This window comes from Polistes fuscatus, unplaced genomic scaffold, assembly GCF_010416935.1.
Source record: "Polistes fuscatus isolate 324 unplaced genomic scaffold, CU_Pfus_HIC Scaffold6, whole genome shotgun sequence".
Taxonomy (NCBI): Eukaryota; Metazoa; Arthropoda; class Insecta; order Hymenoptera; family Vespidae; genus Polistes; species Polistes fuscatus.
The window spans coordinates 12,605,832-12,629,171 of record NW_025113140.1 but is presented as its reverse complement, the minus strand read 5'-3'; the positions used below and the strand labels follow the sequence as shown (position 1 = coordinate 12,629,171).

Sequence of the window (23,340 nt, the reverse complement as noted above, 5' to 3'; positions counted from 1 at the left end):
GGGATCTCCGAACCTTTCTCGTTCGTTTCTTATCCTACGTTTGCCTCTATTCTCTATCTTTCATTCATTTTATATATATATATTTCTGTCTCTGTATCATTCATTTTATTTATCTATCTTTATCACTTCCCTCTTCTCTTTCTCTCTCTCTCTCTCTCTCTCTCTCTCTCTCTTCTATAATATTTGTCTATTTTTATCTCCGTCTTACTCATTACGTTAATCTATCTCTATTTTTCTACTTCTCTTCTAATTCGTTGGTTTACTCAATTCTATTTGCAAACCCGTTTCTATATTTCGCGAGGCCCTGTTCTAATTGGAAATACCAGAAGTAACTGAAAGTTAGTTAAATTTATTAAAAGTTTTAATACAAAAATTTGTTGTTAATTAATTAATTAAATCGAATAGGAAATAATTTTATTTTTCAATTAATTACACTTTGCGTCAAGCAGGTGGGAGAAAGCGAACAGTTCCTACACCAATGAATACGTTTCCTGTTTTAATTTATTTTTTAAATTAGATGATAGAAATAAACTTGTCCTAGATCGAATCGATTGAAATTATGTGGATCTATTCCGAAGAAATTATAAGTTATCAGGTTCGCGTGAAAATCCTTACAACGGAAACATTCCACCACTTCATAAGCTCGTAAGATAGAAAAGTAAAAGCTGATTTAAATGATTCCCATGTCACCCCGAGTAACATCAGAGAAATTTCGATTGATTCAGAAAGATATCTTTTTCGTAGATTCGAAAATGGCGGCACCATTTTTGGAAGGAATCCTAACCGTTAGCCATCTTGTCGGGAAGAGTATACGCGTGTGTAAGATATCTCCAATGACACTTTTTTCTCTTAAATGCCACGTGCTTACAGGAAAACGATCTTTCGTTGATGCAGTAAAAAATCATAACCTTTTACCTTTTTTTTTCTTTTTATTTCTCCTTAAATTAAAAAAAAATGTTAAAATGGAAACCGTTAACGAAGTTTTTCAGTTTCTTTTTCCTTTTCTTGGACAACAAAAATTTTTGAATAGGAAACCTGAAATGTGTGTGTGTTATTTATCACTTTCTTTTTCATCGTTTCCGATAAGCGAAATGTGTAAAATTGACAGATCATTCTTAATAAGAAAATTAATATTAAGATCTTTTCTAATCAAATTAAAAAAGTCAAAAATGTAGTGTTGGACACCATGGAACAATGTGGAAGAGTTGTTCCGAGTTCCACCTCGTGCGAACGAACGAACGAAAGCGAATGGGACCGGACTCGACCGAGCTGCCCCTGAGGCCAGTGCCGGATCCTCTTGTTCAAGTACCCAAGGTCATCATCGCATAGCTACTTACTTGTAGTATACTTATGTACCTTCCTTTTTCTACCCCCGAGTATAATAATTCGTGAACGTTCTCACGAAACGTTTCTTCCTTTCGATATCGTGCGATCATCCTACTCACGTGCCTTGTCCAGACGATTTTACTTTTCTCTCTCTCTCTCTCTCTCTCTCTCTCTTTTTCCCCATCCTTTCTTTTCTTCTTTTTTCTTTCTCTTTTTATTTTGGAATAAATTTACAACTCGATGCGACGACGTAAAATTCCTTTTCCTACCAAAGGGAAAGCACATTTACGTTCTTCATTTTTTTTACGTGTGAACGATACGTCGATATGTTAAAAACCTTGACACGCGCGTAATAATAATAATAATAATAATTATAATTATAATAATTATAATCTCTAATGTCAATAAGAAAAATCTAAACGATTTGTAGAATAATGTGAAATAATATGCGCACACGTAACGAGCAACAGGTTTCGCGCCACGTTGTCACTTCTAACATTTCGCGTGGTATTTTAAACGTCATCGAAAATTATCTCGACGAAATAAATAACATTCCTACGGATTTTCACAAAATTCATCCTTCTTCTCTGTAAATGGAAAAAAGAAGAAGAAGAAGATAAAATATTGAAAAAATACTCGAAAGAGAAAGTTGATAGGAGAAGGGTAACCAAGGGAATAAGAGACGTCCCTGGAAACCGAACGACGAAGGAAGGTAGCAGCGGCCCTGTTATAGTCGAGCAGCTCGAACCAGTGGTCCCCTTTACACGATGCAAAAGACGACGAGACGAAGAAAGAAAGAGAGAGAAGGAGAGAGAGAGAGAGAGAGAAAGACCGATGGAAATGAAGATAAAGCCTCTCTAAGAAAGGAGAAAGAAAGACAGAAAGAGAGAGAAAGATGAAGAGAGTAAAAATCCCCTCTCAGCCCGTTCACCGTCTCGAGCGATCAACGAACTGGCGCCGATATTGGAAGGACCGAGTGGTGGGGGGTGTTCGGTCGGTCTTGTCTCGTGGGCGATGGTGTGGTGGTGGTGGTGGCGGTGGTGGGAAAAGTTGGGTCTGTGTGAGAGTCACGTGACTGGCCGGCTCGGCTCTGGCGCCTGGCTGGTGGGGGCCGGGTCACGTGACTAGCCGCCGCCTCTGGCGCCGAGCGAGTGGTGGGGGTATAGAAAGTCCCAATAGAAGGGGAACTTTGTACGAGCCGTTACCGTCGAGCCGGCAGCGTCGGCATTAAGACCTGGTAAGTCGCCAGTGTCAGGTTGTTAGAGGAACTTAGTGTTGTGAGTGAACAAGGACGGAAGCACGCTTTCGCATCCGTCAAGAGACATTTAAATATCCACAAGGGCGCATCGAACGAAACATACAGCCACCAACAGCTCTGCGAGTGTTATTTCAACCCAACGGGATAATTGTTGTCGTTCCTTTGTTTCTGACGTTCGTTTCTTCGTTTATTCTTTTTTTGTTTTTAATAAAATCCATCATCAATTTAATAGACACAACAGATGTCTTTAATCTTGCAATCATACGTACATATTCAACGTATATTATACACGCGTTTCCATATATATATATACACATATATATATATATATATTATCGAGAGAATAACTCATACATATATAACATATGAATATTTAACGTATTATTTATTTCATTGATATAAAAAAGAGAGAAAAAAATAGAGAGAGAAAGAGAGAGTGAGAATTTGAGGAAGAGACAGAGGACGACGTTCGAGGAAAAGATCAACGGCCGAGGATAGCAGAGGTTACATATACGTCTACGGTACATACCTACTTACATACATACAAATATCTTTCTCTCTCTCTATAGAGAAGACATCATCCATCGTTCTCGACGACCAGAAGAGTAACCCCACCAAGAAGAAAAGAATTAGAAAAAGAGAATATATATCCGATAGATTGTCATATTCCTTCTATACGGAAGAGACTAGGGGATAAAGCAAACAAAAAAAAGATAACAATAAAGATACAGATACATTGTAATATACAGATTATATATCTTCAACGTCCTCCTCGTGGCTCGTATTTATTTTCTTCTTTTTTTTGGGGGGGTTTCTTTCTTATACAGATATATATATATATATATATTCCAATTTGTTTGTTCTTCGGTGGAGAGACAAAGTATTATTAAATATCTTCGATCGAATCTTCTCTTCGTGCATAAATCGATCTATCACGTTAAATCGTACACCAATCGAAACTAATTAACATTTGTGTTCTTTCCGCATATATATACCCCTCCTCCTCCTAGGTGTTTACCAAAGACAACAGAAAAACGTTTATATATTATTATTATTATTATTATTATTTCCATATTTTCTCTAAACGCGCACAGATATTATATATTTCTTTTTGACTTGCGTGTTATAATTACAGTGATAATCAGTGTGTACCAAGTGCGACCGTTTAGAAACCGAGAGAAAAAAAAATCTCGTTGCAAGAGAAATCACGAATAGAAGAAGTTACTATAAAAGACTAGGAAACTCAATACTCTTACTTCACTTCTGCTTAAATCCGTTCACTTATTTAATTTGTCTTTCTCTCTTTATCATCTCCCTTCCCGACACAGTTTACTCTCGCAAAGACAAAAATTGCGAGAATAATAATACACGAATGAGAGAATAGAAAGAAGAAAAAGAAGAAGAAGAAGAAAATAAGGGAAGACCAAAATAATTCCATAAAAATCAATTTGTGATTTAAAAATATCGAATCGTAAGAGACATTTGAGAATCAAAACCACACAGGATACGAAGAGTTTATTACCCCACATACGAGTAAACAATTTAAGAAGATTCATTTTCTCTGGCGTGAATATATATTGTTTGTCGAAGTTAATTAATATTATTAATTAATTAATTAATCAATCATGGATCTACTTTGTTGCGAACGATCAACCGATACCGAGTGCAGGGCTTATGCTGATCCAGCTTTGGTACAAGATGATCGGGTTTTACATAATCTATTGAAGACGGAAGAAACTTATGTACCAAACAGATCATATTTTGAGTGCGTACAGAAGGATATCTCACCGCATATGCGCAAAGTTGTAGCCGAGTGGATGTTAGAGGTAAGCTTTAAATTAAAAGTGTCTCTCGATAAACTTTCATCGTCTTCTTTTTTAAGCATTTCTTCGGTCCACGTGTCTTCTTCATCTTCTTATCTCAACAAATTTTACGATTCATTTTCATCCGAATAATTGTGACAACGAATAAAAATAGAATTCACAATCAAAAACCATTCATTGATATGATTGCAATAATAATAATAATAATATTGTATGATTTTATATTTTAATTATAATTTATTATATTATGGTCAGAGCTGTTATAAATTATTGATACGATTTAATCGTTTTGAATGACCAGGGAAATTATGGGAAAATAATAGTTTCGATATATTATTTCGATAATTTATATAGATTCTTCTTCTTCTTCTTCTTCTTCTTCTCTTCGAGTTGGTGTCGGTCACTTCCGTTACAAAATGGACACCGTCTTCGAAGCACACCAAGTTTATTAGAGTAACACTACCTTTTTTATTTGTCTACGATTTATCGTTTGAATGACCGGGAAGAATGTAAGAACGTGATTCCGTGCGAGAAAAAGAAAAAATAGATTCTTCTTCTTCTTCTTCTTCTTCTTCTCTTCGAGTTGGTGTCGGTCACTTCCGTTACAAAATGGACCACGTCTTCGAAGCACACCAAGTTTATTAGAGTAACACTACCTTTTTCTATATTTGTCTAAAATGTTGACGCTCTTATGACGTTCGTGGTAAACCCTAAAGAATGTAAGAACGTGATTCCGTGCGAGAAAAAGAAACAAAACGATATATATATGGACATTTGCGGTTCTCCTCATTTTTTTTTTACGTTATTTTATTCGAGTTTTTTTTTTGCTTCACATTAAATGACCACACCACGTTTCGTTTTTCGTTTCCGAGTTTAAAAATCTGCTTGCTAAACTTAAAGAAGTTTTTCTAGTTGAAGAAACGGTGATAATAATTTTGTAACTTCCTAGGTTTTCTTTTAAGCACCTGTTGAGAAGATTTATTTATTTTTTTCTTTTTCTTTTTACGTCATTAACAAATACAGTTCACTTTATTTATGTCTTACATTTGTTAAATAGTTTTTTCCTTTCGTAGATTATTTTGACGTTTTAATTTTTTTCTCGTACTAGTGTCATCTCTTTTCCATTCAGTTTAAATTCCAGTATGCGATAAGAAAAGGAAGATAATACACTGCCGAAGATGATTCGTTGACAAAATTGTTATCGCTGACGACGAACCTTCACCTCTACTCCTCTCCCCTCCCTCCTCTCCCCTCCATCCTCTCCACACCGTACCGCCCCCCCTATCTTTGGTCTCAATAAGGTCGAAATGAAATTTCATTTCGACAAACTTTACCAAACTAATTTCTCGATCTTTCGATATAACTTTAGATCCTCTTTCGTAAAGTCCGATCTTTCTTTTTATTTTCAACGCGGTTATGTTAATAATTCTAAATGAATGGAGGATATCGTATTAAAACTTTAAATAGAAATGTATTAGTCATAGTAGAAGTAGAAAAACTTGTGAACGAACGAACTAACTTTGATAGAGGAACGATTCAATGAATAAAAATCAATACGATAAGTTTTAAGTCAGATTAGATAGTCAAAACATGATATTTAATTAAGTGGAAATGCTTTCAAATTAATACTAATCGTTCCAGCGATTAGCGCAATTTGCGCTTGCGTGTTTTTGGTTAAATCAAAATTAGTAAAGAGACAAAATCGCGTATAATATAAAAAATAATCTTCCAAACGAACCATGAATTTATATAAACTTAAATTTGAAGAAAAAAGTATAAACGTACATCTCATAATTTAAATATAAAATTCCTATCAAGAGCTTCTCGACAACGATGTCCGGATTTCCTTCCGTTTACAAATATGGCAACAAATATATGTATTCCCTTTCCTTCCGTTCGAACCGCTTCGTCCTATTTCTTTCTCTCTACTCTCATTCGTTAAAAAAAAATCAAAATAATGTTTGAATTTGTAAAGAAGAAAAAATAAAGAAAAAGTGTTGTACACGAACGAAAAAAGCGTAGCACGTATTAGAGAGAGAGGAGAGAGAGCGAAAGCGAAAAGAGCGAGAGCGGAGAGAGAGAGAGAGAGAGGTTGGTAAAAGAAGTTCATTCGTTGCTTACTCGAGGCTTGGACATTTAAACTAGAGGCATTTAAAAGGCTGACTGGGGCCTCGGGCACACAGCACACAGCCGCCACGTTGCGTTGCCGGCGCTCGGCTGCGCGTCAGCAAATTCCACTCTCAACTCGGAACTCCTTTTCTCTCTCGGCTCGTCTCAGCTCGGCTTTCCTCGTCTCACTCCGCCCCGCTGCGCCGCCGTTCGTCTGTTCTCGCGTTACCTCGCCTTCTCTCCCCACTCCTCCCACTCCTACTACTACTCCATCTCTTTTCTTTCTTTCTTCGTCTTCCTTCGTCTTCCTTCGTCTACAGGCGGTCAGCCGAATCCCAAACCTGCTGTGTGTGCGTGTGTGTGTGTATACAACTTACTACGCTAATTCTCTCATTATTTTATGCTATATATTTATCATTATTTTTTATCAAGTTATATGCATGTTTCTTTTTTCGTCTTATTATTCGTTACTTTTGTTTATAATCTAATAACAACATTTCTATTACGTGTCAATACTTGTTATACGTTAAACCGGCGCCATGTTTGTTCTTTTATTTTTTCCCACTTTCCCATTAATTTTCGATACTTTCGAGCAAACGTAATAATCAAACATTGCGTGACACGTGAAAGTCTTTGATAATTGTAACCTTCCTTACAATAAGACGTCACGCGAAAGAGATTTTATGTTAGACGAGCCGTGAAATGGATAGTTGAATGATAGAAAGAGAGAGATAGATAGAATTGAAGATATACCTTTGCGATGTGTGTAACAGGATAAAGAGACAGACAAGGGACATATACATTATCTATATTATATATATGTACACGCATATACGTATACTTTAAATATATTAGAAATTGCAACTTTCATTTTGCGAAACACATCGTGGCTACGGAGTAATTGCAACGCTTGGTAGATTCTTTAAGATGACCTTGAAGTATGCATGCAGCTATTCTCCCGACAAGTCTCGAACGTGACTTGATGTACATCGTACTGTCTTATTTCACCATACGAATCGTCCCCTATGTGATTTAGGATTAGAGATAATACAGTTAATGATTCATCGATTAATTATTTTTACTCGTAGATAACATCCATTATTAGTATTTAGAAATTACGATATAAAAGATGGAATACTTCGTTCCGATTCCATTCTCGTTCGTTTGTTCCTTCGTTCAATTAAATATTCGACTAATAACTTTTTTCTAATTTTCTTTTAAATGAGATCTGGATAATGTCGGTTCAGTTTCATGAACGTTCCTTTGTTCAATCGTTTAATATAAGGTAGAAAGCAGGTAGCAGAAAAGTAACGAGATCGAGTTTCTGCAAAGTTTCTCGATAGCATGAATATATTATATCAAGTAAAGTTGTATTTTTATCGGAGAAACAGAATGTGTCGTTTCTCCTTTACATCGAAGAAAGATTACCAAAGGTGTACTTAAACGCAGCTTTCGGTTAATGTTTGAACAGATGCGCGATAATCGACGATTTCTTACCGATTTCGTGATCTTTCCTATTCAATCTCACTCTCTCTCTCTCTCTTTTTTCCTTTCTGTTTCCTTTTATGTCACCAAAAAAGAGGAACGACGAACGCGGAACATTCAGTTGTAAAGAAACCGGATATTTAAGAATATCGACGATCGGTAACAATGTTTTTTTTTTATAATTCATATTTTATACAATATACAGAAATACATTTTTCATAATTTACTATAATTAAATTTATCAATCGTACTTTTTTTATTTCATAAACAATAAAATATCTTTTATTCTAATTCTATGGAGAAGGGGTTGGGAGGGTCCTGTTTAAATGAGAGAATAATCGTTTCAAAATTTTCCAAATACGTATATTGAAAAATATAAAAGAGATAAATTAAATAATAAATTAAATGTTTACACCGTAGTGTGTAAATTGCCAATTAAAAAAATGGGAAAGATAAAGTTGGACGAAGATGAACGAGAAGATAGTTTGCTATTCTACGGGGGTTTTAATTAGCTGTGATAGGTCTCTTGTTGCGTGAGGAAGGGGGGGACTAATTTAGAAGGGTAAAAATCATTGGTCACGCTCAATAAGTCGACGTGGTTCGTGTTTCTCGCGTGTGGAATCACCTTAAGGCATCGAACCAAAGATAATTCACGATCGTTCCATAATTTATAAAACTATGTACTTCTTATTATTTACACATACGTAGAAGAAACTTATGTTTGTTCTCTCTCTCTTTCTCTCTCTCCCTCTCTCTCTCTCTCTATCTATCTATCTATCTATCTATCTATCTATCTCTATCTCTATCTCTATCTTTTTTAAGGTGTAGACACAATGCATGTGTAGATATTTTACAAATATGTATGTACTCTTTTTCTTACTCTCGTTAATACTATCTCGTTTATTCGACTATCTAAAAATACGTAGCCTTTTTTTTGTCTCTCGTTATCTTGATTACGAAACATTTTTGTGCGTGTAAGGGGAAGAGAGAAAGATAGAGATAACAGATAATAAAGTTGTTTTAAATGACACGAATTACAAAGTAGAATCCAAAAAAAGTTTGTTGGCTGGTCTAAAAATACTTAAAGTTATTTTCAAAATTAATTATTATATTTTAAAATTGTTTTGTTTCAGATTATAAAATTATCTCGTTGAATTACAAACTTTTTAATCACTAATTTAAATAATTTCGAGATAGAGAAAAGGAATAATTGTTTTTTAAAAAATCATCGAAATACTTTTTTTCTGGTGCCACCGATTATGCAATTTAGATTTTAGAGAAATTTTTCTCTTGTATTTTTTTTTCTTTTTGTTCGAAAAGCAAATTATAAATAACCACGCACGAGATATTTATTCACACGAATATAATACTGTCTTTCTGTTAGATTACTTTCCACGATTATAGCGCACGTGCTTCTTCTTTTTCTTCTTCTTCTTCTTCTTCTTCTTCTTCTTCTTCTTCTTCTTCCCACGTATCGTGGCTCGGGGTCTTTAAATATAGCAGTCGTGTCATAATTTCACCTTTTAAAAAAAAAAAGGAAAAAAACTCGTCAGCTACTACGATACTACTCTTTTACGTTATACATAATTTTCTTGATATTTGTATCACTATTAATAGTAGTATTAAATATTAAACGTCATTTTGTGAATACAAATTAAATAAATGAATTAATAATTATACAATTTTACTTTCTCGCAAGTATACGAACGTTTATTAGAGAATATTTGTAAAAAAGAAATTAAATAAAAAATGTACGGTGTTTTAAAATACAACATACACGGTGTCCTTAATATTCGTATTGCGGAATATTTAAAGGGTGTTACATTAGCTTTACGTTAGAGACACGAACAATAATCTCGAGTTGACTGAACGACAGAACGATAAAGTTAATCTTGAAGCGTAAAAAAGGTCAAACGTAGCGGAACGTTATGCATTTTAACCTTTTAAACCAAGTGGTGCATTGATCAAATTTTTCCAAACATGTTTTGCTTATTTCTTGTATACGAGATGGCCTCAAAATTTGTGAATAATATTTCACGAGTTCTTAAACGTGATCTTTAGAAAATTTATTAATAATTATCCGTAACGCTTTTTAATCTCGTTTCAATGTTTTAATAGAAAAAAAAAATACTTGGTTTCTACGTAGTCTCGAAATAAAATGATTGATTTTATAAAAAATTAATTAGGAACTCTCATCTCGTATACGTTTTAATATACACGAGTATAGTTTACCGTCAATTCCGAGTCTTAAAATAAGAAAATTTAGGAGATCGAAGATAACACGTTGTCAAGGTCAACGACATTATAGGAACCATCCAGAAGTGACCATATATCCTTGTTGACCTTCGCAAGTTATTACGAAATCTTACAAATATTTTTCATTCATTCAACATTTTTTTTCTTATTTTTTTTTTTTTATTTTCGCTCTTTCAATACCCTCCCTACCTAAAAGGCTAAAATAATTCTCTGATGAATGTAATGTAAAAAAGAAAGAAAATAAAGTCAAGCACTCAAACGCAAAAATTAATTGGAAAAGAAATTAAATTGAAATAATTCGATTTAAAATTGAAAGTTAACGTGAAAATGTTAAGTTTGTAACTTGTATAAAATTATAAATGGAATTGTTGGATGGGTTACAGGTATGCGAGGAGCAAAAGTGCCAAGAGGAGGTATTCCCCCTATCGATGAACTACGTCGACAGGTTCCTTTCGGTCTGCCCGATCAGGAAGTCGCAGCTGCAGCTGTTAGGAACTGCCTGCTTACTCCTTGCCTCCAAGTTGCGAGAATCATCGCCGTTAAAAGCCGACCTTCTCGTTTTCTACACGGACAACTCCATCACTCTCGATGACCTTTGGGTAAATTAGTTTTTTTTTATTTATAATATTGTTATGTTATCAAATAATTTTATATTTTATATATATATATATTTTATTATATATTTTTCGTTTACGTATTTGAAAATGTGTCGAATATTTTACTCGTAGAAAAATCTTAAAATCAATTTCACGCATTTGCGTATTTATTTTATTTATTATTATTATCATTATTATTATTATTAGTAGTAGTAGTAGTATTATTTAAATCATGTTAGGATTAATCATTTGGTTTAACTCAATTGAAAATAATCAAATCCCTTTTAGAAAGAATTTACAACAAAATTCAATTCATTTCTTTTTTGTTAGAATAAAAATCATTAATATTAGAAACAAACATTTAAGATTCAGACTATGTTTGAATTGATATTTTTTCAAGTATTATAATATATTTCACGATGAATGCACTTTATCCGGTTTTATCAACGTAAATCGATCGATTTCTAACAAGTTCGTAGTAGGATTATAAATATTTGTTTTCTTATTTCTAACACGGAAGAGTATAAAACGTGATATCGTAGATATACAACTAGTAGATCTTAAAAATAGAATGTTAAGAAAATATAATATTGTGTCTCCCTTGTACTTGCCTTACTCAATATCGTCAGTTTCAATCTTCTTGACAAATTCAGTATAATGTGTTACTCGATAGTTCTCGGTCATACAAGAATTTACACTCACACACACACATAAACACTCACTCACGATCTTCATTTCTATTTATTTTATTTGGGAAACGTAATACGTGTAAGGTAGTATCTTCTACGTGTATTCGTTTGAACAAAAAAGGAAAAAAAAATCATTCTGCTTACCTCTTTACTTCTTCAGATAAATTTTCATCCTGGAATACGTAATATGATTTTTATTTAAACAACCTTATTTCTGGTATTTAAAAACTATGTTAGAATAAGATAGAAAGAAAATGGTAATAACGAGAAATTCGTTTTGTTTTATTGTATTTACAAATTTATGGTTTTTTTCTTTTTTCTTCTATTTGATTCATGCACACGCGGCATAAAGGGGGAATAGGTTGAAAATCTTCTGAATCTAATATAAAAATTATTTTTATTTTTTCGACACAAGTTTCAGAACTTTACACACCTTCCTCCCCCCCCCCACTTTCGTACATAATATTTATTATTAATTTATATTGCAATCGTGCATACAATGTGATTATAACAAAAACTCATTTTAATTAACAATAAGTTCGAGACTATTTTAAATCTAAAAAAAGTTTAATAAGAAAATGTAGACAAGACGGATTAGAAAATTTATCATAATCTTTGAGTACCGAATATGATGCGAATCAAAAAATCGTATATATATATATATATATATATATTTATTATATGTAGATACGGTGACTTATAATTAGATACAAAAAGAGGAAGAAAGAAAGAGAGAGAGAGAGAGAGAAAGATTGTCAAGAGTCGCTGAAAATTAAATAATGTTACTATCAGCTCGTTATCTATTTAGGCTTGCTCAAGCTATCGCTTGTTTGCTCCGAGTTGGTCTGTCGCATTCTCAAAAAAAAAAAGAAAAGAAAAAGATCTCATTCTGTTTATTCAAAAAAACAAAAATATAGTCACGAACGAATTGTTACCAATAATAAATTTGATTAAAACTAGATTTACTGGACTGAGCCAATTTGACTCATTAAAAATTTGATAAAACTTAATATTATTTTTTCAAAGCATATGTTGGTTTTTTAAAAACATTTGTTGAGTTTGTAATTCATGAAAAAATAATGAACAAAACGTCCATAAATTTAGTGTTAATTTAATTGCATCTCTAAGAAAAAAAAAATAATCATAAAACAAAAAACAAATGAGAAATTAAATATGAAAAATAATAACAGGTGTTCGAAATCGATGATCAATTATTATAACTGGTGTTACTAGTATCTTTTACCATTCTCTCTCTTTCTTTCTCTTTTTCTATGCGCATACGTTTCGATTAATCGAAGTAGAACTTCGGCACGGTAACTGTATAATTCGACTATTTTTTTTTCTCTTGCTTAGGGTTTATTCATTGTAAAACGTGAAACGTTACAATCCAACTACATCCTAGGAATGTTTTTCTTTTTTTTCTTTTTTTAGGACCGCTCACATACAGAAAATAACCGTAAATTTCTCCTATTAAACTTTCATAAGATTAGCATATCGGTCGAGATGACAGATACGATTTTTTTTCTTTCTTTCTTTCTTTTTCTTTCTTTTCTTAAGAGAAAAAAAAAACGAGTCCTCCCTTAACACACGCACGACCATTCTTCATCTTTTCAATCGAATTTTTTACTTAATGTATTTTATTTATTTCTTTTCATTAAACGATCTTTAATTCAGTTACGTAATCTAGAAGTTCATTTTATGTTAAACAATTTAATTGATTTTTCGTAAAATATATTTTTTTTATACATTTAAAAGATAAGAAAATAAATGTTGATTATATACAATTTTATTCGTTCATAGTCATTGGATAATTTAATTAATTATTAACAGAAGAATAAAAAGAATACATAGCATGTTCGTAAAACATTTCTATATTTGTTATAATAATTTGTTAAATAATTATACTCGTTATAAATCACTAAATAATTCAATTAATCATTGACAAGAGAATAGAAAGAAAGTATATACTCTGTTAGTAAAATTTCTATATTTGTTATAATAATTATATAATAATTTGTTAAATAATTAAATTAGTTTTTATTAACAAGAGAATAGAAGAGAGTATAATATAGTGTTCGTAAAATTTGTATAAATACTATTTCGTTATCAATAAGTACGTAAGTGCTTGCGTACTTTGGCCAAGCACCTGACGCCATATTGGAATTAACCTAAAAGATATGCAAAGTTAACGGTTTTTTTTTTTAAATTACAAATTTATTAAAGATCGAATAACATGTTATTTCTTTCTTTCTTTATTTTTATTCGTTTCCGTCAGAACAAATATGCAATGAAATCTTACGAAACACGAAAATCGGTGTGTATCCGTTTATATGTGTGCGTATGTGTACGTTAGATGAAAGAATGAGAATGATTTAATCCAGTTTACGCTTCGCAATGGTTCTCGAGAACGATCCAGATAAAATAAAACAAATTCCCATAAGCTACGTGGCACGTTCTTATCCCATACAAAATCGTTTTCAAAAAAAAAAAAAGAAAACGGAATTTTAATAGAAAGAAAGTGAAAGTTAAAGTATGTTTAAAAGACAAAAACAACAACACAACACAACATCAAAAAATCAGATTTGCAAAGTTGTCACCAGCAACAAAAAAAACACTCTTCACCTTTTCCATATTGCATAAACATTATTTTCTCTTTCTGTTATTCATTTCATTCCAAATATGATTTCCTCAGAATTTCTACTCAACCGTTAGCCCAGATTTCAGTAGCCAATCATTTCCATTCGCGATATAGATAAGTTTAAAATGCGTGTGTTTTTAAACACATTGTCGTATAAACAAACACGCTAAACCGAACACGCATAAGTTCGCATAAGTTTCACGAGAGAGAATTGAAATTAGATTTGTAAACTTTGCTTAAAGAACAAATTACGTTACAAGAAATGAAATAAAATATTATTATTATTAATATTATTATTATTGTATTTGTTTTTTAAAGTTTTTATTTTTAAGATAATGTAATTTAAAAATTAAATATGTTGTTTTTTTATAATTTAAATAATTATTTATAGCTAACATCACCTAGACTGTTTCTGGTTTTTTTTTATCAAATGAATTTTGCGAAACTTCGTTCGAATTTTTGTTAATGGTAATAAAGAAAGAAAAAAAGAAAAAAAAGAAAAAAAAAGAAAAAAAAGAAAAAGTGAAAGAAACTTTTTTTTTCAAAGGACAACTGGTTTCTTCTTCTTTTTTTTCTTCTTCTCTTCTAATCGGTGATTCTAAACCTGTTAGAGACGGTATAACTAATAACCTGTGTGTAACGTAATCACGAAGTCATTATCATTCGAGTTGGTCATTCGAGAACACAGCTAGCGCAATTTCTCTTTCTTTTTTCCATAGGCTGGGAGGGAGGAGGGGTTTTTTCTATGATAATATAGAATTATTATTACTATTACTATTACTATTCTATGATAGTGTATTATCGTTATTATCTGTCAGATGTTTTATCGTTACTCGTTGTTGACTCTAACTCGACCTATTATTTCACTCTGTTAGGATTATAATAATATGATATAAATTGTATGTTTATTTATATAATATTTATATATTAGGATGAATAAAAAGTTTGTACGTTTATTGCATTGTTTCAGATAAAAGTGCAAAAATTTATTGTAGCCGATAAATTTACTTTATATATGCAAGTGAAATTAATTTAAAAACACACGAACTTTTGTTTCATCCTAGTATATAATATATAATTAAAATTAATAATTAATATATAATTATTATTAATATTTATATATATTATATAGGTCATTAAGCATGAAACTTTCGATCATTTCTCCTACTTTAAATTTGAAATCAGACATTTTATACTTAATTTATGATTTAATCAAATATATAATATCCGAACTTTTATTTTCACATTTTTTAATCGAATAGTATCAAACATTATTTGATCATTTAAAGAATTACAAATTATTAAATAACAATTAAATACCTTACCAAAAAATTCGACTAACCTTTCGTATTATCGTAGAAAATTCATAGTGACTACATTTTCAAACGTAACACTCATTCATGGTTCGTTTATTGATATAATAGATGAATACAAAAATGAAAGGTTTTGACAATTTATCAAGAGACAATTTGCACCGTCGTTCGTGCATGAGTTAATAAGTTACGTTTTGTATACTTTGACTCGTGCTTGTTGCATATATGTGCAAGAGTGCGTGTTACAGGTGCATAAACTAACACACACAAACAGATCACGCTTATACTTGCCACCTACTATTTCCCCGTTGTTTTTCGATGATTAGTCATTTTTCTTTTTTTCTTTCTCTTTCTGTTTTTTAAGTTTTTATTACACGACTCGACAAGCACGAGCCCCCTTCCCCTCTCCATTCTTCACCCCAAACACTTACAAATTACACGTATATAATAATGTGCTTGTATTGCCGGGTGTTCTTATAAACCATCCCACATCGTTCGCTTACGATGCGTTCAAGTGTGTTGTCGGTGTGTTACGTTTGTGTATGTGTGTATTTGTATTTGTGTTTGCCAACAGTGTATTGCTTCGGTTTATTGCTTTGCAGGGTGACGGAATTGCTACGAAAACAGCAATTATCCTTTCAACTGTTTCGACTGTTTTACGCGACGATTAACATCACCTTCTCTCTCTCTCTCTCTCTCTCTCTCTCTCTCTCTCTCTCTCTTTCGAACTTACTCATACTCTTTTAAATTTACAACAGGATACGCACGTGTATAAATGCGTGTGTGTATATATGTCGTGCATGCATATGCATGTGCTATATTCAATTAAATCAAAATCAAAATCAAATGTTTAACAATGAAATATGTAACTTCCTTCGATTACAAATCAAATCAATTTTATTGAGAAAAGAAAATAATTTATTTATAAAATAAATTCATCAACGATATAAATCTTTTTCTTTTTATTTTAAGTACTGACACACACATTTATATGAATATGCACGCGTGCGTATATGCATAGATTTATTATTAAAATGTTATTATAATTATATATAAATTAAAATAAAAATCAAACGTTTAACAATTAAATACACTAACTTCGTTCGTTAATTACAATCAAATCAATTTTATTGGGAAAAGAAAACAATTTATTTATAAAATAAATTCATCAATCAACAATATATAAATCTTTTTTTTTATTTATTTTAAGAAACTGCAAAAAGAAAAGCAAGGTAAATGATTAACAATCGTTATCGCCGAATTACTTATTTTAGATACTTACACAACACTACTTACAAAACGTATGTGTATGTGTATATGCACAAATGCATACATGTATTTGCAGATATTTCAGCCGGCTGGTTTAAGAGAGCCAGAAAAGTAGAGAAAGAGAGAGCAGGTGAGAGCCAGCTGCGTCCTCGTCGTTCTCTTCCTTCCAATCCTCCCTTCCCCTTTAGCCCTTCTCCTTCCTTAGCCCTTCGGGTCCTCAAGCATAAGACCCCTTAGAAGAGTGAGCGGTGTACTGCACCGAGCATTGCCAGCTGCATCTGAAAGTGAGTTAAAATGTCTTATATGAATATGCACCTCCCCCCTTTCATCCCCTTTCCACCATCACCCTCCCCCATAACCACCATCACTTTCATCGTCATCATCATCTTTTTCTCCTTCTTCTTCTTCTTCTTTTTCTTCGTTTTTTCTTGTGTTTTATTTTTTATTTTTTTTATTTTGAACCCAGTACGGAAGTCGAAACACGTACTCGCGAATTTCTATGAGAGTATGAGAGAGAAGTTAACGACATGGCCCTTTTTCTAACTTGGAAAGAAAGGGAGAGCCAGCTGGAAGCCAAGGTTTTCTCCCTTTTTTTTCCCTTTTATTCTTCTTTTTCTTTTCATCGTGTGTCTTTACGTCTGTATACGTCTGGGGGTTTTTTTTTGAAGATTATTGTTATGGTTAAGAGGGAGAGAGAGAGAAAGAGAGAGAGAGAGACGGGTGGGGGGAAAAAAAAGTCGACAACCGAAGTCCTTCTGTTTTCTTCGAGACTTCTATTTAAAAAAAAAGGGTCATTGAATTATTATTTTAGTTTTATCCTTTTATTGTTTCTAAATTATCAATTATTATTAATTTTTTTTTTTAATATTGACACATTTGCAGTAGAACAGTACAAATATTTCGATTAGTGGGAAAAAAATAGACAAAGGCTAAATGAATGAATTGGTCGTTACTATAAAATTTTAATAATGATACTAATGTATATATATAATTAAGTATATAATGCATAATAATAATTACAAAAATTTTAAATTATATAACATTAAATAAATAACAATTGATTCTAAATACTTGAATATTATTAACATTAACAATCATACTGCATCACAATGAAAATGAATCCTATAACAATTCAAATTCCTATAACTATAGCAGTCAACGATTAGGTATAATTAATTAACATATGTTTAATCTAAAAAGATTTCATTTTTAATTTTATTTTTTTATTTTATCGTGTATTTAACTATTAGGTCAACAAAAATGAATAGAAAAGTGGATAAAATATTGATGGGGAAAATCTTGAGCATGATACCGGTGATCAGGGTGATCATGGTGATCATGGTGATCATGAACATCATCATCATCATCATCATCATCATCATCATCATCATCATCATCATCATCATCATCATCATCATCATAATCATAATCATTCAAATCGTTTTGATCATCATCACTGTTAAAGTCAAGTGTCATTTTTTTCTCTTGTTTTTATCTCTCTGTAGAAAGACACAAGACACCAACGATAACCATACACCTGCCCTTTACAATTAATTTCGAGCACGCGATCAGTATACTGCTGCATGCACGTGCTTGCACCTTTTCCTCAACTTCCTTCCAATTTTTATTCATTCCTTATCTTCCGACGTATCTCGATATTTAATTCCGCTTAATTTTTCTTTCCCCCTTTTTTTTCTTCTTTCTTTTTTTTTATTGTCATTTTTTTTACTCTTCGCTGGAAAGAGGAGGGGGGTAAGATTGGGGGTGTTTTTTTGTTTGTTGTTTACCAAAGAGCTTCTTGAAGCTGAATTTTTTGTTTCCTCTTCGTTTTCGTGGCTTATTTTTTTTTCTTTCTTTTTTTTTATTGTGCGCACGCGTGCGTGAGTGTTTGTTTCTTTCCCCCTCCCTCATGAAATAAAAGTGCAATAAGTTGCGGTATCATGTGTTGCAACCTGTTGCATCGGCAACAGGTGCTGCTTCTTGTTGTTATTTCCTTCCTTTCTTCCTTTATTTTTTTTAAATTTCCTTCTTATTTCTTTAATACGGAAAAATTATGAGCCGATTAGAAAGTTAACTCGAAGAATTGTTCAAAGTAATAAAATATACATGTATATCAACTGTCACAGTGAAATAATAAATAATAAAACATATGATTAGTTGATAATAATAAATATATAATTTATCTTAAATATTATTTTTTTCTTTTATATAATTATTATTAAATTATCCACTAATAATATATATATTTCCCTGTGGATCAGGAACACTGAATATATCCACAGTATCCCCTGCTTGTCGTAAAAAGCGATTAATAGGGGTTGAGTGTTAGTTTTGTTAAATCAACACTTGTAAAAATCAACTTGTTTCTAAAATTTCAGTAATAATAGCAACACTAATTATAAATAATAACTTCTAAAAGAGTTACGTGTAAAACAAAAATCATTGGGATCATTTATATAAAAATTTATATATATATATATTAATATATAATATAATTATATATGCATTATATATTAATGCATATAATTTATATAATTGATAGCTAACAATAAGATAATAATAATAATATTATTTTCAAATGATCATCTTTTTTAAATCCGTATTATTAAGTCTACGTTTTCCCATAGAGCTCATAAACGAAATTTTTGTACCTGGTTGAATATTCATGTGAACAAACGTTAGTAAATGTGTGTGTGTATGTGTGTGTATAGGTGTCTTCTCACGTTTTGCTAAAAACTTTGGAACAACTCCTAGAGTGAATCCTTGAGAGTCACGTTAGATATTTCATTAGAAAGGGGACCCGCAGGTGGGCTGGCAAAAAATAATCACACGATTCTTTCTTTCTAAGTTACGCAACCAAGTTAAAAAAGCGTACTCGAATCCCGTTGCTTTCCTTTTATTTTTTTCATTTTTTCTTCTTCTTCTTCTTCCTTCGGTTCGGTTCGACCATTCATTTCGCAAAAACTTTATGGATGTTTTATTTAAGAGAATTCGCGAAACTAAACTTTTTTTTTTCCTTTTTTTTTTATTGCCGAAGCAAAAACCGGAAGTGGCTTTCTTCTTTTTCTCTTCTCTTCTTGTTCTTTTTTTTTAGCATGAATATTAAAATACTTATGGGAACAAGCGGATGGTGTGTGACGGGTCGTCGAAGTGATAAAATTCAAATCGTGGTAAAACGACGAGTGCGATAAAAGTTTACTTGTCCTCGATAAGAGTACAGAAGAAGAAAAAAACAAATATACCACGTTTATGCATGCCCATGGTGGTGGTGGTGGTGGTGTCTCTCGTGTTAAATGTTACACCGTATATAACTTCATTTATATTTCATTTTAATTTTGAAAATATTTCAAAACCCTCTACAATGAATTTATTATTTATAAACAAATCAAATAATTTGTAATACTATTTACGTATCACTACACCATAGATTTAATTCTTCTTACAATTCATTCGAATTATAATAAAACGTCTTTGCGAAATAATTTCAAAATTGTCGTTCCAAATTCTAATTCTGTAGTAGATGTTTACGGAATGAGACGTGACCGAGAAATTGTATGAAATTTTTGTCCCCCACTATGACCCACCATAACCGCCGTCAGTATAAACTTCTTTTGCAGGAAGACCGAACGAAATTCGATTAACAATATGCCGACCGTCCTTGTTTTTTTTTTCTTAGAACTCGTCTAATACCTCTCGTAGATTCCTGACATTACGAAGCGTGCGTGACCATGATCGTTAAGAGTCTAAAGCCGAAATGTCGGCTTTCTAACAAAGGTATCTTTCTTCTCTTTCTCTTTTTTTTTCGTCATATACAAAAAGAACTTTGAAATGTAATAGACGATCAACTTTTAATCAATTAAATACTTTGTAAAAGAACCATTCGTCCGCCATATTGGAAATAATGAATTCAACCTATGATTTTGTTTCGAAAAAAGTATCCTCAATTCAGAATCATGAAAAATTACACTGATCTGTTTTTTTTTCGCCACATGTAAAGTAAACTTTGAAATGAATAATAAACGATTAAATTTGAATCAATTAAAATTCTTTTTAAAAGAAACCATCCGTCCGCCATATTGAAAATAATGAATCTTATCTATTAAAGTATTCTGAATTCAGGATCATGAAAAATTACCGAATTCTTTCTATCTATCTCTCTCTCATTCATTGCAAGAACCTGATTACAAGTTTATAAGATACATACACGCATACATAGTTATATATACATATGTATGTAAGTTACGTACGCTTTAAACGAATTTTGTGTTGTAAGTTTTAGAAATAGTTTGATGGTGAGGGCATCGTTCTACGAGGACGCTGACCGATTCGAGGTCGTTTACGAACTAGCCTTTCCATGCGAACTTTCGAACCTTTTCTTTCTCTTTTATTTTTTTATTTTTTTGCCTAATTAAGAATCTACTTTCAGGATAAAAAAAAAAAGAAAGAAAAAAAAGAACCAGCAGGAATTTCTTAGATCGTAAACATCTAATTTTATCACGCGCGATTTTTTTTTTTCTTCTTTTCAATCGATTTATTAATCATCGATAATTTCATTGATTTGATTGGAAATACAATTCATTTTTTTATTCACAAAGAATTTTTTATTAATTCAGTTTACATCATTCGTGGGTACTTCAATTTTATTTTTTTATTTTTAAACAGATATGAAATTCAGTTGAGAATAATTTTTGTAATAAAAAGTTTATTATATTGTTGACGCAATCCTTCGATTCATAGTTATTTAAAAAGTCACGTTTCTTTTTAATCAAAGCCGGTACCGCGATTTCTATCATCGGTTAGATTATCCTTTTCCATTGCCGATTTGGTAAAGGTTAGGCTTTTAAAAACCCCTCTACGTGTCCAATACTTTCTAACTCGAAAATTATTAGGCAAGCCTGTTAGAATTTCTCGATAGGTGGCCTTGAACATATTTCCCCGTTGTGACTTATCAAATACGATCGAGTTTATTCATCCCAACTATCTCTCAAAGAATCTAATGTGGGACCACCAGCTTCTTCAAACTACTTCGATCGTAATTATTCCGAAACTTTTTTTTTTATTCTATCATTCATATCATCATTATAATTATTATTATTATTATTTCATTCAATTAATAGTTTATTAAAATTCTAGGAAGTATATCACGATCGAGGTCGAATTAGGCGAAATTAAAATCTCAATCAAACTTCTAATTCAAAAACATATCATAAATATATTTTTTTTGTTGATTTAAAAATAATTTAAAAAATATTTAATTAATAAAGAAAAGAGAAAGTATTTTAATTCGTAGATAATTTTGTTTTGTTTATAATATTCTTTTGAACTTGAACAAACGTGGCTTATTTTTTTTGCTTTCGTCGTAGAACGAAATAAATTGAAATATTGTTTGTGTGTGTGCGTGTGTGCGGGTACCCGCACTTAAGAATAAACTCTACGCATTATTTACGTGCGTAAAACAACAACGCCTTCTCGGAATTTCTTTTATGTTCTTTTTTTTTTAATTTTATTTTTTAAACGTACGAGTTCATTTATTGTACACGAAAAAATATTTATTACACGATCACCAATTAGAATTTAACAATTCAATCCTATCGAACAAATTTTATGGATATTCGTTTAGAACAAAAATATTTTGCTTCGACTTGTCAGGAATTTTATTATACATTTGAATAGAATTTTTTTTTCGTTAAATTATAAACTATAATATAATAAAAACTACATATAACATATATTAAATATATATGATTAACTATTTTAATTACATATATAATTAACTATATATAATTAAATTTTTGTTAAACTATAAACTTTAATGTTATATAAATTATACTTTTGTAAAAAATATATACCCATATATCGCATGTACACATGTCGGTAACCGGAGCAGATGTATTGCCGCAAAGGAAGGCAAAGTTCTTGGAAAAAGGGCCCGGCAGAAGAGGACAATGGCGTTCCTTTTTCTATATGTCGTCGTAGTTGTCATGGTGTAGGAAAGAGTTGAAGAATCCTCTCACCACTAGGCGCCTTTTCAAGACCCATTTAACAAAATAAATACCTTTGTTACTCCTACTATTCATTCTTATTGTGCATAACATTTAACAAAAATTTACTATCGAAGAATCCGATAAACATTTTTTTATATTTTTTTACTTTTTATTATTTTGTTTTATTTGTTTGCTGCTTTACACAATTTGTCTACGAGAAAAGTTAGGTAAATTTGTTTATTCGTTTAATTTTAAATAATATGGTGGATGGTAAATTACTACCCTCAAAGGTTATCGTTTTATTTTACAATTTTTTATATACATAACATCAATTGGGTGTTTTCTTTTTTAGTATAAAAATTTGAAAGAAAAAAAAGAAATTTTTCTAATAGAAAACACCCTGGTTTGACTAACATAAAACATTCATGGTGATACACCATTCTTATCTGTTCTCAAAACTTCCTTGAAAATCTATGCATAACGTAACCCCCAGTAATTATGAAAATAAGACTTGTATGATTTATTATTACTTCTTGAATAAAATATGATGATTTAATTCGTGTTAAAAGAAATTCGTTGAAGCATGAAAGTTAG

The 23,340-nt window shown here is 31.4% G+C and overlaps 1 protein-coding gene across 1 annotated transcript in view; it reads left to right on the top strand.

The window, feature by feature from the left end:
- The first annotated feature begins 2,977 nt into the window (after positions 1-2,977).
- The window catches only part of LOC122523377 (G1/S-specific cyclin-D2), a 36,482-nt gene continuing 16,119 nt past the window's right edge, over positions 2,978-23,340 (top strand). The window contains exons 1-2 of the mRNA XM_043645075.1: positions 2,978-4,410; positions 10,641-10,856. Of these exons, the coding sequence (XP_043501010.1) occupies positions 4,210-4,410; positions 10,641-10,856 (417 nt within the window). The 5' untranslated portion in view covers positions 2,978-4,209. The remainder of the gene's footprint in view (positions 4,411-10,640; positions 10,857-23,340) is intronic.